The 18866-nt window shown below is 44.6% G+C and overlaps 1 protein-coding gene across 1 annotated transcript in view; it reads right to left on the bottom strand.

Moving 5' to 3' along the window:
• The window catches only part of LOC135385817 (hemicentin-2-like), a 317127-nt gene that overhangs the window by 108037 nt on the left and 190224 nt on the right, over positions 1–18866 (bottom strand). The window contains exon 4 of the mRNA XM_064615350.1: positions 7528–7731. Coding sequence (XP_064471420.1) covers positions 7528–7731 — 204 coding nt within the window. The remainder of the gene's footprint in view (positions 1–7527; positions 7732–18866) is intronic.

Below are 18866 nucleotides of genomic sequence, written 5' to 3' on the forward strand. Positions count from 1 at the left end.
ACTGTCGCCTCAAGTCACGCAGCTCGCGATATTTATAGACGAGAATCGAAGACAAGGAACCTGGAGCTTTCTCCAGGTTACTTTGACAAAGTTGCCTAAAAATGAACGAGTTCCTCAAGATGTGTCCCTTCAGATGACGCACCCTGGAAGTCGCTGAGAAGGCGTGTTAGCTTAGCTCAATTGGTAGAGCCCTGGACCGGTAGTCCAGAAGATGTGGGTTCGAGTGATACAGCTGGCTAACCTTTTCAGTGACTTACATCTTTCATCATCTTTCATCCCTCAAGAAGTTACTGGAGCTCAAAAGCTTAAAAAGGAGTTAAAGGGAGACTTCGTAGCCAAATGGATTTCAGTGGATTGCGGTATTCCCGCAGTCATTTACACGAACTGAACACGGTTGTGAAATATCTCACTTGAAAACGAAGGTGGAATCATAAAAACGATTTTTTGAAATTTGAAAAAATCTGACTCCCACCTAGCGTCGATGGGAGTACTTCTTTCATTCTCTGGTAAGCCAACGTCCCGGTGCATTAGTCATATCATTTCTGCGCTGTTTCCTGACCCTCAGGATATCAGGTGACCCCTGTTTCTTTCCATGTGTCTGAGTAATCTGATCTCGAATCTTCGTCTATTGTTTCGTTTCGGCAATGTAAAAAAAACGAAAAAAAAAACACGGCTACGACCGGCGTGATATACTACAGCTTGGGACAAAAGTTTACGGAACACCGGTGTGTCATTTCTTGATTTGTGCTTCATCCTAGCAGTAAAAGGTGACGGATACACGTACCGAGAAATGGAAAGGATAGCTGGTCTCACGCTTCCTATTCGATCTCTTCTTGACCTCTTGCAGGTTACCGGTCCATTGCAGAAATACGCGAGTGACGTGTTCCGTAAGCTTCCGTCCCAAGTTGTAGTTGTTGGCCTTAGGAAAGAAAAGTTTCTGTGGCTCCTCTCCACGTTCCTGTTTCGGTTTGACTGCTCGCTTATTTGAGGCCTAATTTGTCACATGAGAAAGAAACAAAGTTGATGGCAGGTATGCAGTGGATATTATGCACCGACTACGATGTGCAGCAATTCTTGCACGGATCGTTCCGAAGTATTTCATTAAGTTAAATGTTACCAAAAAAAGTAGCTTATAGTTACAGTAACGAGTTACCCCCCAACACTGATTGGTGCCTCAAAACTTCGCTGTTGAAGCGATGCATACATGAAGGTTGCACATCGTTTCTCAACTCCTTCAAGCCTTTATCATTAAGTGATACGACTCAGCGAGGAATTTCTACAACACGCTAACAAAGGAGCTGCCCGACGTCTAGGCAGCAACAAGTCGGACGCCGGGCACGACAGCACGATTCCCCCAAACAAATTATTTTATATTTACACATTATAGCTGCGCTGTACCGAAGGTGCGGAAAGCAGAGCCTGAAAGCAGAACCTGACGTAGATCCTATAGGTGCTGCAGAGGATTACCCCATCACAAGGACGAAGGCCGACCGCCCTCGTGTCCTTGAACACTTCCTAATTAGAGTGAGTACGACAGTTCCTTCCAGGGCGTCAATGAACAGCTGTGCGGCGGACTAACAAGGAAACGCTTGTAGCTACTGGGCTTAAGAAAGCAGGAAGAAGAGGAAGGAAGGTCTGGAATTAACAAGAACGAGGCGGGCAGGTACAGAACGTCGAAACGAAGGCTCATTAATTTTTTTTTAAATCTTGAATATCGGGAGTGGCATACGGCGCACTTAGCAGATGGTACCGTCCGTGCTATTCGTTTCGTCTGCTGCGCAATATCTTGTGGCTGTGCCAAAAGATATTGCCAGCGGTCTGCACTAAAAAAAAAAAAGAGAGAGAGAGAGAGAGAGAAGAGGGGCAATGAGTAGTACTCGTTGCTTTTATACTTTGGCAACGAGTAAGAACATTTAGTTCATTTCTCTCGGTGAGGTGTGCAAGTCTGAACTAATGCTGATAAACCATAAAGAGGAACGTCGTGGTGGAAGTGTTTATATCAGCACACTGTACTGATATAAACACTTTACATTAGAACATTAAGAAACGCACTCAATTCCCCCTGTCACAATTTATCCGCTGAACTAAACCATTTAAGAGCGCATTGGCTAACTGTTCCGCGCAAGGAAAATGTAAACGGAAACCAATTAATAACTGCAAAAATCACTAAAAGTCGGCGCGGGTGTCTGCTGGAACATTTCGCTGAAGGTTCCGATCGGTAAAACAGAGGTTCCCACAGTGTCCGAAGTAAAATTTAAAAGCTACGAGTTTTATTTATTTAATGAGGCTACGCTAATGAGCCAGTCACTGCTCAGTTCTTCGCTGATGTCTCAGGGATGCGCACTGAAAAGAAAGGGTTGAGATAGCGTCACCTGTTTAGCAATTATTCATCTGGCGGGGGACGTTCGTGAAGCATCCGGTATACATATTTATTTTCAAAGTTTATTTCGGAAGTTGGATTTTTAAGAGATTTATTTTTCAACTGTCTATTTTTTTTAAATGTTAATCAGCGTCGCCCAGACAGTATAGACCGGCTTGCCGCTGTGAGTCCCATAGAGGATAGGCAGCGTCACGACTATATAGCCGAAATTAAGGTGGTGGCGGTGATGATTGTAACAGCATGCCGTTGTTGGCCAGTCACGGCTGTGGCTAATGGTAACTAGAGTAGATGATGGGTAATGGAATTATACCCATGACTTGTTTGTCAACAAATCGCTTTGGTTATTTTTCAACTCCAATATTTTCCGCAAGCCTCTCGTATCAGTAATGCTCATGTTTTCTCGTATGTATGTCTCGCATAACACCGTTTCCATAATCGTGATGATGATGGTGATGATGATGATGAAAGGTTGTTATTATGTGTTCGCTACGGAAGCTACAATGAAATACAAGAAGGTGATGCAACTGGTAGTCATTCTTCAGTGCACTTTTAATCCTAAAATAAGGTGAAAGAGCTGCGCGCAAAGCGAATATGTCAAAAGAAAATGAACGTGTTGTTCAAGAAAGAATATTTCCAGACAAAGCTAAAAGAAGCTCCTGCAATCTGACAAATCTTCCTGTCGCTAACGTAATGGTCCGAATGATAGCGCTCGAGCAAGATTCACTCTGGAAAAGTCAGCGCAAATGAAATGAAGCTCGGTGAATAGACTTCGGAAATACTGAAGACAATGGGAACACAGAAGACGATACATACATTTCAGTACAGCGCGTTTCCATGGCGCTTTTGCGTGTGTTTGTGTGTGTGTGTGTGTTTGACATGGCATTACGCCTGTACGAAGGGAATCCTATCGGCATATCGATTTAAGGAAGATTCAGAGCCGTGTCTATTTCCTTGTGCTACTTCCTGAACTCTCTTAACCCTTTCTTTATAACCCAACACTCTCCGCTCGTTCTTTCTTTATTAGCCTCGCTTTCGGCTCGACAACTTCACTGAGTGACGACGAAGTTTCAATATAATTGAGACTTAATCGGTAGAGTAAGTATAAAGCACTTTCCGAGCGATAAATTTTCCCTGAAGGGTATGCGCTCGACAATAGCGCTGTGCAAAGGACGTGTAGCTAAATTAAGTTTAGTAAGTTTTGTCTCTTTCACGAGTCGTGCTTTCTTTGTAGGCGTTACTATGATATTTTTGATTTTCTGCGCGATTCATATTACATAACGGGGATGGCTGATTGCCATACCGAGTTTACACATGTGTGTACGATTGCAACCGTCCCTAAGAACTATACGCTGAGAAATGCATTTCTGCGGCGCGCGCGCTCCAAACTGCTTCCAAACTGCTGTGTCTTCTAAAACTTTCTAAATCTTTCGTCTATATGGTATATTTACGAAATAAACGAGTATTGGAGCACAAGGGTCAGGGCGCGGCCAAGCCGGTACATAATCACAACAGTGAAACCCGAGACACAGAAGAAAAAGAAGACGACTCAAGCACATCTGAGATTGTGTCGTCTTTTGCTTTTCTTCCGTGTCTCGGGTCTCGCTGTTGGAATCACAGCCCTGGGTGACACAAACCTGCCATTGTTGTAACTACCGTCAAGTGGGTGCTTTTGGCAAAACTGCCCTCTTGCACTGGTCGCCATGTCATAGAAAACGTCGTTTTGAGGTCGTGTCACTTTGTTTACATTGCGTTTGCCGCTTACCGCAATATTTCCGTCGTCATAACGCCAAGAGATGAACGTATTTTGCCAGCGTGAACTGTGCGGTACTTCTTCCGCAACATGGTAGCCCATTTCTCCTTAGTTCAAGGACGTCGCATCTGCTCAGTGGGTCTTAACGCGCGGTCGTCATCACATCTTTGAAAGTCGTCAACAGTACGAGGCCTTATGTGCAAAACTGCGCGTTTTACTGCGAGGTTATTGGATAAAAATAATTACCGTGGTCGAAAGACCCAAAACGTTGCGCAGAGAGAGTGAGTGAGAGAGAGAGTGAGTGTGAGAGATGGTGAAGCCTCACGGAGGCAGGGGTATAAGTCGAGATGTAAAGGGGAGATAAAAGAGTAAATGTAAATGAAGGTAAATGATATAAAATTGAAGCAGTTGAGGGTAATTTAGAGTAAGAGGTGAGTGTAATTAAAGGTAATTAAAGGCAATCCAAGCAAAAAAGTTTAGTTTAATGGTAATGAATGTAAGATATATGTAATTTGGAGTAAGACAGTTAAAGATTACCGAAGGGTACTGTGGTTTACCAGAGGTAATCAAATGTAGCTACAGGTAATTAACGTCAATTAAAAGAAAATTGGGAGTAATTAAAGCAAGTGAACGTAATTAAAGGGAATTAAATGAAATTAAATGACATTCAAGATTACCTCAGGGAACCTGCGGTTGCCTTCTTGAATGAAAGTGTAATTAAAGGGTAATTGGAAGTAACTAAGGCTGATTAAAGGTTAATTACACACTCGCATATAGTAGCTAAAAGTGTCGGACTGGAAGTTAAGTATATACCGGAGCTGGACAACCGGAAGTAGGCTTAGACCGGAAGTGGATACCGGAAGTCAAGTTAAGACGGGAAGTGGACAACCGGAAGTGGGGTTTCGACCGGGCGCCAAGTAGAGACCGGAAAAGGCGCTTGATTTCCATCTGGTTGTTATGTTCCAAATACGTCGTTCACCTCAAATTTCAAACCACTACGGCGTGAGAAACGCAGGTGAATACCTGAGAGTTGCTAGGTATAGGCATTGCAGTGATACACAGGGTACTTTTTTTATGATTTGCAGGTTTTTAATTAAAAAGTGATCAGAGCATCATACATGCTGTCTTAGCGGTTGAGTGATACGGCCAGGCGGACATACTCTGGAAGAGAGTATACAACTACAAAATGACAAATTATCTACATTTATTAACTGTCAATTAACTCATGGGGGTCATTAACTCATTGGGTATTTCGGGCAAAAGCGATATCGCCAACAACAACAACAACAACAGCATGCACGCTGATGATGAATGGGGAAATTCGCCACCTGAATTGTGGCCCACTACTCCAACGTCGACGGGACTGCATGAGATGTAGAACGACTGTGAAGTGACGATGGGGGAGAGACGGAAGCAAGGCGGCACATCAGCATTAAATGACAGAAAGGAGACTGGTGTGCTGCAGAAAATCTAGGAAAATCTGTAGGGCGCGGCGGTGTTGCACGATGTCGGTCCAGGGTCCAAGGATCGCCAAAGTGAACGGAGCGGCAGTGGTTTGCTTCAGTCATTTTCTCGTTGACTCCCGAAGAGGACACAGCCAAAGCTGGTCGATATAGATTTATTTTATTTATTTATTTATTTATGATACCCTCAGGGCTTATTAGCATTAGAGAGGGGAGGGGCGTAACAGTAAGTTTAAACAGAGGTGGATGCATAAAGAAGATGCAAAACAAAGAATGAAAATTTTGACAAAAACAATCACTATGTGGGGTTCAGATGATCACAGAGAGCATTCTTAAATAATGAAGGGTCAGTAATAGATGAAATAGAGCCGGGAAGGTGGTTCCACTCGATAGAAGTTTTGGGCAGAAATGACAAGGTATATGTTAGCAGTGCAAAAGGGAATGCCAACAATAATGGGCCAGCCGTAACGAGACATGCGACGGACGAGAAATTAAAGAGTGTCGGAGGATATCGTTATGATAAAAAAAAATGGTGAAATAGACAAAGACGACTAACACTGCGTCGAAGCGAGAGATGAGATTACGATTAGGTTACGACTAGCTTTCATGGAGGTAACACTGGCTGTTCTGGCATAATTACCGAGCATGAACCGTGCTGCACGGTTGTGTAGACTTTCCATGTGAGCAATGAGTGTCGCCTGTCCCCTGTCCCGGGTCCCACACAGAAGCAGCGTATTCAAGCTTCGGAAGCACGTGGGTTCGGTATAACATACATTTTAGATTTAGTGGACCAAGGCTGTAATTACGGCGGATGTCTCCTAGAATGCGTGTGGCGTTTTTGGTTATATACTCGATGTCTGGTTTTATAGATATCTGAGATAGGCAAATGGCAGACAGTCCTCGTTGAAAGCCATTCTATTTTTCAAAAAATCCTGAAATGAGCGCGTGTCGTGAAATAGCCAGCGCCGAATTTCGCTATACAAATGATCAGACACCAAACCCGCGACATTCGCCGAAGGAGGCTTATCTGGGCCGCAAAGCGGTAATAATAATGGTGCCGTGATGTTACACGTAAGGTTTGTCTCCCTAGTGTGGCGACATGCTGCACGTGCCGCAGGGTAGGACTGCGGATAATTTCAACCACCTGGGGTTCTTTTGACGTGCGCACGAAATCTCTGACACACGGTGCTGGAAGCAATGTTTACCTACCCCACATTGCTACCGTCCTCGGCCGGGATCGAACCCGCGAACTTGAGCTCAGCAAGTCAACACGATCTGACACAGTTGATCTGACCAGTAGATCGACACCTACGCCAATCACCTCCACCGCTCCAAAGCACGTGACCCAGTGACGTGGAATGAGCGCTGTTCTTCCTGCGTTCCTGATCGGCGCCGTTTCGGTTTCGACTCATTTGCATAGCAAAATTCGGACCTGGATATTTTATGTGCATGTACATGTGCCCGTTTCGAAATTTCTTTGTTTTGTTGTTTTTTTAAACGTGGAATGCCTTTCAACGAGGGTTGCCTCCCATCATGTTGCCTCCCATCATGCTATCTCACTTTCGCAGGATATCCCCTATTTAAAGGGTTTTGATAACTAAGTAATTATATGTCTTGGCTCTCTTCGGGTGGGTGTCCCCGCCTGGTCATGCAATCCAACTGGAAGAAAGACTGATTGATTGATAAATGAAAAATATGGAGATGTGAGACGCAACGAAAAAGACATCTATGCTGTTGTCATAGTTTTTTACTAATAATCTGTAAACCATATAAAACAACACCCTATCTTTTGTGTTAAGGAACGACTTCAGCTTTGGAATCTCATATTTTTACGTTGCTTCTCATCATCATCGAATGTCCCTTCGAATACGTAACCCCATAACGGTGAGAGCTCTTGTCGTTCGAGAAATTACTTCATATGCAACTTTACTTACAGTATATGTCGAGGGTGACAGCGCTGGCAACAGGAACGCTGAAGTCGTTGTTAGAGCCTTGACACACCAGGCGCGTCATGAGGTCGCTTCGTTGAAGAGGACCGTAGGTTAACTCGTTTCGCACAAAACCCTGGGGTAGCACAGTGAAACTGTCGTCGATGATTTGGTCGTCCATCCACCACGTCACTTCTGGAAGCGGGTTCCCTGTACGAAAAGAATCCACGCTAAATTTAGAAACGTGGCTTCACACGGTATCAGGTTCCGCACTGAGCAATATTACCTGTCTTCTCATTAGCTTATGAAGGGGGGAAAACGGTAGTTCCTTCGTCACCACCACCGCATCATTGCAATAAGATAATGCGCCGCATTACCCTTGCATATCAGGAGAAATAGCGGTTGTATCCGTGTAGGAGTTGGATAATGTGTGTATAATGTGTGTGCTGTATGTGTAGCGTTGGGATCCGGGATATCCCGAATTCAGAAATCCCGAAATCCCGCTTGTTTTCGGAAAAATCCCGGAATCTCGGGATTTGCGATGAATACTGCAGACGTATATACTGTTCGAGCAGTCGCGACGCAGAACAATGCAACAATTTCTAGCTATTTAATTTTCTAGCACTCGTTTTCAATGACAGTTCTTTGTTCTTAGCTGCCTCTTAAGCAGTCTGTAAGAGCGCATCTGATTTCGTTTTTTGTGGAGTGGCGGTAGGCAGGCTTTCAATTTTTACGTCTGTGACACACACGCCGGAGCTTCGTGTCTTGCTTTCATCCTTTGAGGGGTATCAGTGGCCTCGAACCGCTGTTATAGCGGCACGCACGTGTTTGTTTCGTGTTCGGCGACAGCATGAAATAAATTGGAGGGCGAACTTCGAATAAAAACAAGCCTTTCATTTGAGGACAACATAAAACAGGAAAGAAACAAGGGAAAGGGTGCAGGCTAGCTGGTATAGATCCATGAAGAAGGCCGAGAGACACGGACACAGAAGACAACACACGTAGGTTCTCAGACACAGCAATAAATTTATTACTTCATCTCAACTTAAAAGCTAAAAATCTTCGAAGGGGTGCGAGAGGGATAAAAGACGCATTGCTAACTACGTTTCCTCTGGTGGCAATCTCCAAGGATTCCCGAAACAACCTTCGGTGTGCGTAGGGTTCCCACGCAAGCACTGTAGTGTCCTTGAAGCAAGGCTGGCAACCCTTACAATCCCGTAAATGATCTACCAGTTCCGAAGACCCGGCCATTCTTTCAACATTTGCTGCATGTTCCCTAATGCGGTCATTGAGGCACCGGCGCGTCTGGCCAACGTACACAAAGCCAAAATCAAGGGGAATAGAATACACAACGTTCTGCTTGCAAGGAACAAAAGGCTTCCTGTGCCTCACGCCACAAGATTCAGATTTAGAGCTGAAGGGGGTCAAACGACTTAATTTAAAGGCATTGGAAAAAAACAACTTTGATATTATAGTATTTAGCGACAGCAAGAATGTTGTGAGCAACTGCATGAAAATAGGGAATTACAACTACATTACGAGAGTTTCCATCATTCCATGGTCTACACTGTGAACTTTCAAGCAATTTCATGGCCCTCTTCGCAATCAATTGGTTGTCATACCCGGCATGCGTGAGTCTTTCACATTGCTTCCAAAAACTACTCCAAACAAAATGAAAACAGCTTTTCTTCGTTGCAGCATTCATGAGGGATGTACAAACACCGAACTTAACAAGTTTAGAATGTGCGCTTGAGTAGGGCAGGACCGTCTTGCAGTTTTCTTTTCCATATGACCAACAAAAACCCGGGTTACAATGAAATGTGAGGTCCAGGAACCTCAGCATCCCATGAGAGGGTTGCTCTACACAAAACTTTAACTCGGGTGCTACTGTACTAACAACCTGTAAGGTAGAACCCACACATATAGAACCAGCATCAGAGATAACAATGATATCATCAACAAACCGACGAATCAAAACACGCTTTTGACTCCCATAACTCGTAAGCTTGCCCAGCTCAATGTCCAAGGTATTTAGATAAATTTCTGATAAGACAGGAGCGACCGCGGATCCAATGCATACACCATTTTTCTGAACGAACAAACAATTGTCCAAGAGATAAACTGATGTTCTGAGGCTGGAACAACATAGAGGGGACAGATACACACAAAGCCTCAAATTGCCTAAGAAATCAACGATGAAAGATGAAAGTCACTGAAAAGGTTAGCCAGCTGTAGGGATCGAACCCACATCTTCTGGATTGCCGACTGGATTGTGTGTATGAGTGAGCAAAAATGTAAGAGTGAAAGGAGGGTGAGTGAGAGTGAGTGGCTGGTTTGTCGTCCCTTCAGATGACGCACCCCGAAAGTCGCTGGAGAGGCGTGTTAGCTTAGCTCAATTGGTAGAGCCCTGGACCGGCAATCCAGAAGATGTGGGTTCGATCCCTACAGCTGGCTAACCTTTTCAGTGACTTTCATCTTTCATCGTAAACAATTGTCAACAGAGATAACCGTAGATTTCGAATAACACTCTAGAATACTGAGAAAATCATCACAGGAAAGACCAACTTCAGACTGAAAAACAACCAAGTGATCTTCAATAAAATGTTTGACTGTCCTGAGTAGAACCTTTACGTTCAGCGAGTAATACAAATCTTTTATATCAAGGGAAAACATATTTACCAGAGCACACCAAAATTACTGATAGCACTATCAAATTGGTGTTTACTGAACGCTGTCTCTCCCGCATTCCCGCTTCCGCTTATACTAACGGCCCATCACTTCATTTGAAGCAGATCAGGAATGTTAAGGATGAACTTTTTTCCATTGACGCCATGTTGCTTCAATGTGATAAGTCTGGTAAATTTGCTGTTTTGCCCAGTGCAATATACTTGAACAAGGTCAATTCTGCTATTGGTGATCTTTTCACTCCGTTTCGTGGTTCGTTACAAAAGTACAAGCCTTCTATTGTAAGCATTTTCGCCAAGGCGAACCACCAAATGTCCAAACTTGTTGTAAACTGCAAGTGCTCTGAGCTATCGGTCATGTTCCTTTTAAAAGACCACAAACCGCAGATGCCTCTTCGTGTCGTTGTGAGTGAAATTGGTACCTGGCAGAAACTCGTTGCAAAATTTCTCCAACGCGGACTAAAAGTTCTACAGCTTCCTGGTTCTCTCTCGCTACAGAATTCTGAGGAACTGATCGAGAGCTTAGAGCCCTTCCACGGTGCTCTGGTAACTATGTTTTCCCTTGATATAAAAGATTTGTATTACTCGCTGAACGTAAAGGTTCTACTCAGGACAGTCAAACATTTTATTGAAGATCACTTGGTTGTTTTTCAGTCTGAAGTTGGTCTTTCCTGTGATGATTTTCTCAGTATTCTAGAGTGTTATTTGAAATCTACGGTTATCTCTGTTGACAATTGTTTGTTCGTTCAGAAAAATGGTGTATGCATTGGATCCGCGGTCGCTCCTGTCTTATCAGAAATTTATCTAAATACCTTGGACATTGAGCTGGGCAAGCTTACGAGTTATGGGAGTCAAAAGCGTGTTTTGATTCGTCGGTTTGTTGATGATATCATTGTTATCTCTGATGCTGGTTCTATATGTGTGGGTTCTACCTTACAGGTTGTTAGTACAGTAGCACCCGAGTTAAAGTTTTGTGTAGAGCAACCCTCTCATGGGATGCTGAGGTTCCCCGACCTCACATTTCATTGTAACCCGGGTTTTTGTTGGTCATATGGAAAAGAAAACTGCAAGCCGGTCCTGCCCTACTCAAGCGCACATTCTAAACTTGTTAAGTTCGGTGTTTGTACATCCCTCTTGAATGCTGCAACGAAGAAAAGCTGTTTTCATTTTGTTTGGAGTAGTTTTCGGAAGCAATGTGAAAGACTCACGCAGGCCGGGTATGACAACCAATCGATTGCGAAGAGGGCCATGAAATTGCTTGAAAGTTCACAGTGTAGCCCATGGAATGATGGAAACTCTCGTAATGTAGTTGTAATTCCCCATTTTCATGCAGTTGCTCACAACATTCTTGCTGCCGCTAAATACTATAATATCAAAGTTGTTTTTTCCAATGCCTTTAATTTAAGTCGTTTGACCCCCTTCAGCTCTAAATCTGAATCTTGTGGCGTGAGGCACAGGAAGCCTTTTGTTCCTTGCAAGCAGAACGTTGTGTATTCTATTCCCCTTGAGTGCGGCTTTGTGTACGTTGGCCAGACGCGCCGGTGCCTCAATGACCGCATTAGGGAACATGCAGCAAATGTTGAAAGAATGGCCGGGTCTTCGGAACTGGTAGATCATTTACGGGATTGTAAAGGTTGCCAGCCTTGCTTCAAGGACACTACAGTGCTTGCGTGGGAACCCTACGCACACCGAAAGTTGTTTCGGGAATCCTTGGAGATTGCCACCAGGGGAAACGTAGTTAGCAATGCGTCTTTTATCCCTCTCGCACCCCTTCGAAGTTTTTTAAGCTTTTAAGTTGAGATGAACTAATAAATTTATTGCTGTGTCTGAGAACCTACGTGTGTCGTCTTCTGTGTTTGTGTCTCTCGGTCTTCTTCATGGATAAAACAGGCCTTAGCGGTATTTTGTATAAAACGTGTCGCCATATTAAAAACGACTGTTTTGGTTAATGCGCAGTCACAGAACACCGAGGAGACTCATACAGGACGCACACAGGAATCATCACAGTTACTACAGAAAGCCCGTAGATGCGTGCTATTTCGGTTCTAAATCAATCCCGAATATCCCGTCTCGGCGTCCCCGGGATTAGTCGGGGGAAATCCCGAAATCCCGGGACTGTAAAAGTGGTCCGGGATTCCTAACAATAGTTGTGGGGGCGCTTCATGCGCAATAAGTGATCATCTATGAAAGGGAAAGCGCGCAGACGAGGTGGTACATAACGAACAAGAAAAGCGAGAAGCACGGAAAGAAGGGGAGGCTATATACACACTTTATATATATACACTTATATACACTTTCTCAGAGAGCAACGTTTAAAGGGGCACTAAAATGCAAAAACTCGTTCTCAGATGAAAGCTCGAGTTTCGACAATCGCTATGCAACCGAAGTTATTTTACTTAGTGCTATCGTTTTTCACGAAAACCCTGTCGAAAACACCATCGTTTGCAGCATCTAAGCACAAGACGCAGAACCACCGTGTATCCGTGCGCTTCGAACATAATCCACCTATGTCTTGCTCAACTGCTATCGGTTACATTAACGAGACATCTTCCGATGCAGCGAATTATCCATAAATCTCACCAGCAGGTGCCCGAGAACGACGTCATTTCGTTTTTCCGATCGCACTATTCCTTTATTGCACCTAGTTGCACTAGAGGACATCCGTGCCCCAGTGCGGAATGGTTTCCACTCCGCACTGGGGCACGGATGTCCTCTAGTGCGACTTCCCGATGCACGAAGTGAAATCATGGTTGCAGGGTGGTGCCGAGAGAAGAAACAATTCGGTACGATCGTGACTGTAGTTTTGTAACTGAATAGAAATTTTGAGCAATAACGCCCATTAGGAAATGAACGCACCCCTTAACGTAATTTAAAATCAACTTGTGGTGGGCATTTTAGTACCCCTTTAACTCCAGGAAACTACAACGTGCCCAGAAAGCCTCGAAGAGGAGAGTGGAGAACGAGAAAGAGTTTGTGAACACACTTTCCCCATTTAGCTATTTCAATGGACTCATTAAAGAGCCACTAAACAGGTGTACAAGGTGCGCTTTTTTTAGTGCATTGTGCTACATTGCTGGCAGTGAACGTTTCCCGAAAGTTCAAATTTTCAAGCTTCGAAATTTCAAAATTCATATTTTCAAAATTATTGCGCACAAAAAGGAAATAATGGCTCCGAACCAAAACAGTACTACTCACTGCTCTCTTTCGTGCTCATGCCCCGCTCTGCGATCACCTGGCAACAACAGCTACACGTCATGTTGACGTCACGCACCATCAACCAGTCAAACTACGAGACGCTTATACATTGATTTATTGTGATATCGGGAAGTGAGGTAAATTCTAAAAATCTCTCCACTTGAAACGCGCAAGATAGCCAGCTCAAACGGTGCGAGAAGTCCGCGATGTTCCATTTCACGTGCGCGTTGTCTTCAGCGCTGTATTGCTCCGTGAGGTCACCCCGATGTTCCCATAACCGGTTCTCACCGCGTGTCGTAGCTTGTCTCAACGGGACCTGTCATTGGCCAGGAGTTCGAAATCTCCCCGATCTCCAGTGACTGGAATGCAGCTTTGCTACACGTACGTGACGTGTGACATAGATGCTCTCCGAGAAGGCAAGAGAGAGACACGCGGATTATGTTCTCTGAATGGCATTAATTCTTGGTAAATATGCTTGGTACAAGTAAAGGAATTACGTATTTGGATATTGTGAACCGCGTTCATTCAGGGGGCACGGTAATAGAGTGATGTTCGGCGAGCTGTTCAGGGCCCCTTGATGCAACCTTCTCCACTTGTTGTTGTCAGTAGAGAGCACTCTGCTCTCAGGAAAAATACGTTGACAACCATCACATTGTCGCAGATGTAACACTAGCTCACAAGCACGTGGGTTGTTCCAGCGTTTAGCTCATGCTTCCTAAGACGGTCGTTCATACAACGGCCCGTCTGTCCGACAGAGCAGAACGCACATCAAAAAGGTTGTTTGTCTCGTTCTTCCCTTGTTTCCGTATCTCTCTTTTTTCTTGTTGTTCAGTTATCATCTGTTCGGGAGAGCATGTGCCATTCTCCGATTGCAACAAAAAGGGGAGGTTTGTGTTGAAGGGTGACAGTCGACACGAGACCTGGATCTGCGACATTTCCGACGGGTTGACGGCGTTTCATATAAGGAAATAAACCTGTTCGCCCCTTTCTCGACTAGGGCTGTTCGTGTTCTCTGGAGTAGCGGCAGGAATTATGATTGGTCGCGCAGAAAAGCCCAGTTGGGTGCAGGATGAAAACTTCCACAGTATGCGGACCTGCCTTCTGGAATATGCGCATCTCAGTGATTGGTAGCATTTCAAATACTCAAGTCAATCTTGGTACTGAGGTACCACGTGCTCAAGTTCAACTTCGCAAGGATTCGAAAAAAGTAGGTGAGCATCATAACGAACCCTAACCACCTCCTCGATACGGAATACAACATTCGCATTGATTTTGAGCGAGTAATGAATTCGTAACTGATGGCAATAGCAAACCGAAACCGAAATGCGAAGAGCAGAAAACAGCTCCATACTATACCGTGACGTCAACCAGCATTATCCTCTGCTTCGTAACCTGCATTCTCTGATGTCAGCAGTGTGTTGCTTTCAGTGCCCTATCGCTTCACAGTAGCGAAGCGCTTGCTTCGTAACAAATTCGTTTGAGTAAAATCTGCGCAATTTGGAACGAGATATTTCGTACACATGTTCCTGACATCCCAAAGGTTGCTGGTATACCACAACCTTTGGTGACTTTGTCGCAGAGTCCCACTTTAAAGGGACGGTCGCATCCATTTCAATCGAGTTCGAAAGTACGATGTAATTTTAGTCCTCGTTGACCACTGGCCACGTTATCAAACACTGAGTCCCACGCGAAATAGTGGCGCAGTTTGACTGCTATGCGATGGAATACATGACAAGAGAAGACGGCGGATGTTGAAAATATCCCGGAATTCCCTCTCCGAAAAAAGCGGAAAACATCATTCCATACACCACCAATCAGAGCACGGATTTCAGAAAAAGAATGCAGCGGCGGTGCGGGCTCGACGCCGCATTTCTCCTTTGACCGAGGCCCTCTGACTCGTCCTGTCAGGAACTGACGTCACGCTGATCCCGTTGTCGCTGGAGCCTCCGCAGCTGTGGAAGCGGTGCTAATCCTTAAAATTCGTTTATATGACATCGAAGCACTTTTCGGACGAAAAAATTTGTCAAGCAGATTGCGGGCTTGTGCCGAACATCGCGTTGTCTGTTTCATAGATGGGTATAGGGATGCCAGCGTCTCTTCGAGTAAATTTGTATCTACGTGCACGCTACGTTGAAGTGCCACTCCGGACTCGGAAAACAACGTTTATTTTATTTAGTCCATAGTGGTGCCCCAAGGATTCTATACGTGAAATTTCAATCCAGTTTACGAACGCTGTGCATTTCTGTCAATTTTTGAAGATCTGCTCAGCCTCCACAGGTTTCGATTACGCTAGGAACGGGTGACGTAATCATAAGTCCACAAATTGCAGTGATGTCATGTTCAGGAGAGGGCACTCATCTCGTAGCAACGATGCCCGCATCAAGGGAGAGACACGTGGTGGAGAAGCAACGTGACTGATCGAAAGAGAGGAAAATGGGGGAGATGTCTTCTCCCTCCTCGTCGGAGGTCGGAGCGGTCGGAGGATATCTTACATAGGGCTCCGCTAACGGAGTGCAAGAAGTGAGCCCCCCGGAAGACGCGAAGGGCAACAACGTTGCCAGATGAGAGCCGGGTGCTTCATCAGAGTCTAACATGACGTCACAGTACTCAAAAATAAAATTAAATTTCTGTAGCTTGCGCGTCACGTAGAGCCAAAATATTTTGAAGGAATGTAAAGTGAAACAAGGTTTCAGTAACATAATTTTGGTAGCATTTTGAAGACCCGAGATTTAGTCCGCAGTGGCACTTTAAATACATTTCAAATTATGTACCTTGTGCTTAAACTACTCTTCTCTTTCTTTCCCATCAACTACTCAAGTACCCAACGTGAAGTGCAAACACAAAACTGGAAAATATAAATAACTAATTTTTGTTTCTTGACGGTGTCTTACGTCTCAAAGAAAATTCACTTGAGCAGTTGCCAAAAATGTTTGCTCAGATTTGGCCAGAACACCGAAACGTAACTGCCTTATTTGTTGCTACCATGAAACGATGAAACGTGAAGAGATGAATTTTCCCGGGAACAGCATCGCTGAGGATACTGTCCCGACGACCGTTTTATAGGCCGCGCAATCAAAGGCTGCAGTTAAAGTTCCAGTTACGCTCCGACTTTGAACAAATAAGGAGACAGAATGACACCATTCTGAATGACAGATAGCCTTGAGCTGTGTTATGTGCTGAGTTCTGTGTTAACGTGTGAAGAAATTGACACATCGCTTTCTGGTATTCAGATAAAGGAGGCGAAAGGTGCCAGACGGATAAGACTGAATGCCGTCGCGGCAGGACAGACGTTCCTTTGCCCAAAGTTCACAGAATAACTTCACATGCATACATCACATCCATGAGTCACGTGGTTTCACATGCTGACGATGCGAGAAAATGAGTATCTACTTCGCACATTACAATGCACTAACTCTGTTATGGGGTGATGGTGATAATCGGTTTCTCACGCGCATTTTGCTTAAAGGAGCAATGATGTGACATTTAACGTCGCTCGTTATCCTGCCTCATTTGTCAAGCTGTCCACCAGGAGTCACCATGCAAAATATTTTCGCCCTGCGATGCGTTATAGCTCAGCAATCGAATTTCCAAAAAGAAGAAAAAGAAACCAGTCGCAGAAAGCAGCCGCAGACGCCGACACTGTTCTCGCGTGACGTATTGAGCAAGACACCTGTCTTGTTTCTTTGTTTTTTCTTCGCAGCTTATACACTCTTGAGCTGTGCCTCTCTACGTCACTGGTCACGTGAGGGGAGTAGCATACGTCACGACGTCGTCTCGTTCTGCGATGCGGTCTTTTCACGAGGCCGAGGATTTTTCAATGGTGTGCGGAACAGAGCTCTCGTGCTCGCTCTGTAGGTCACCTACGCTCACCGTTCCTTCACAGGAACTCATTTTATTCCTTGGAGAACACTCCGCACCGAAAAACAACAACAACAAAAAACTTTTTTGGGGTCACCTCAGTGCTCCTTTAAGGCCACGGCTACCATACGAGTTCGTTCTGCTTGCAGTCTTCGAGCATTAAAGGAGTATGGAAGGGACTTGGAACATGCATTCCTTTAACGGGTGATGTGAACATACTACCAATCAACTGTCACGCGAAGTAATTCATTTGAGAAACGCGAATTTCTTTACTCAATTAGTTTTTATCTATTTATTTATTCAAGACATTGCTGTCTCTCGGGACATGACAAAAGGCATGTTATGCCTGACGTCGCCGTGCCACCTACAATCCGACAAACGACTGCGGCGCATATTGAGATACACTTGGCACAGAAAACACTACGGCCTAAAAATTCACTGGACGATGAACGATTACGGTAGTCGGTAATGTGAAATCGAAATTGGAGCGCAGCTGTTGAGGTTGAGTTATACACCGCTGTTTTTATTTTCCACACATAGTACTTTCTTCAGGTAGCACTCCTATCCCAGTTCGTGAAGTCGTTGCGAAGCCGTTGTCCACGGTGGGGTACAGCCCGGTTATGTCTGTAGCGCGACTCAGTGCCTCGTATACCAACTTTTGCGGATGACTCTTGGCAAAAAAGAACACGACTTTTTCATACATGTCTTCTTTCGATTTGTTAATGGCGATGGCACCCGCCTGCACATCGGGTAGCTGACATCTCCTCAGCTATATCTTCTTATCGATAACGCAGGTGACTGTGCGCCTTCCGATAGATATCCAGTTTTTCTTAATGTCTCTGTTGATCACCCGTAACTGCCACGATTTTGCGGCCTCCACGGTTCCAGTCACAAGTTTGGGGCCAAGCTCATCGAACTGCAACCAGAGGCGTTCCGGCTTCCTAAGCGTGTCCTCCTCCTTCAATGTCCTCCTTGCGCCCTCTTCAACTCTCGCAGTACGCTTCCCTGCTGCTTTCCTCCTCACGCTCTCCCGTACTTTCATCCTTCGCTTCGCTTCTCGTTCGCTCTGCCAGTTACAACAGCGACGCCGCTCAACGTGGGAATGGGCGCCTAAGAGCTGCGCTCTAAAAGTACACATATCAGATTAACTCAGCGCATTGGCATGTTTATATTGCATAACACAGGTAATGTTGTGTAGAACTGCAATATCATCATCAAATAAAGTTGTTGTTGTGTACAACGGAAGTCTTCAGCACACAAAAATTTTAATGCGTGAACTTCGTCAAAGCGGAAGAGATAAGTTACCAATTAGTCCGATAATTATCTGGGATGCCTAAAAATAACAATTCCTTGATAGTATTGATGAAGTTTGATAGAGAGGCTCTGTTCTGAAGAAGCCCAAGTATAACAGAGTTTTCGTTTAGCAGTATTGTAATGTTCTAGCAGAGCCATTGGAGACCGTAATTTGTACGCGAGTACGGCACAGGTATTGAGTGTTCTCTAAAATCGTAAGGTTTAACTTTTTACTATATCTATCTAAAAAAACCTTGTGCGTTCGATTTGAATTGACGAAAGACTTCCAATGCAAGTTTGTATTGAAATAACTGG

Source organism: Ornithodoros turicata, chromosome 2 (assembly GCF_037126465.1).
Source record: "Ornithodoros turicata isolate Travis chromosome 2, ASM3712646v1, whole genome shotgun sequence".
Lineage (NCBI taxonomy): Eukaryota > Metazoa > Arthropoda > Arachnida > Ixodida > Argasidae > Ornithodoros > Ornithodoros turicata.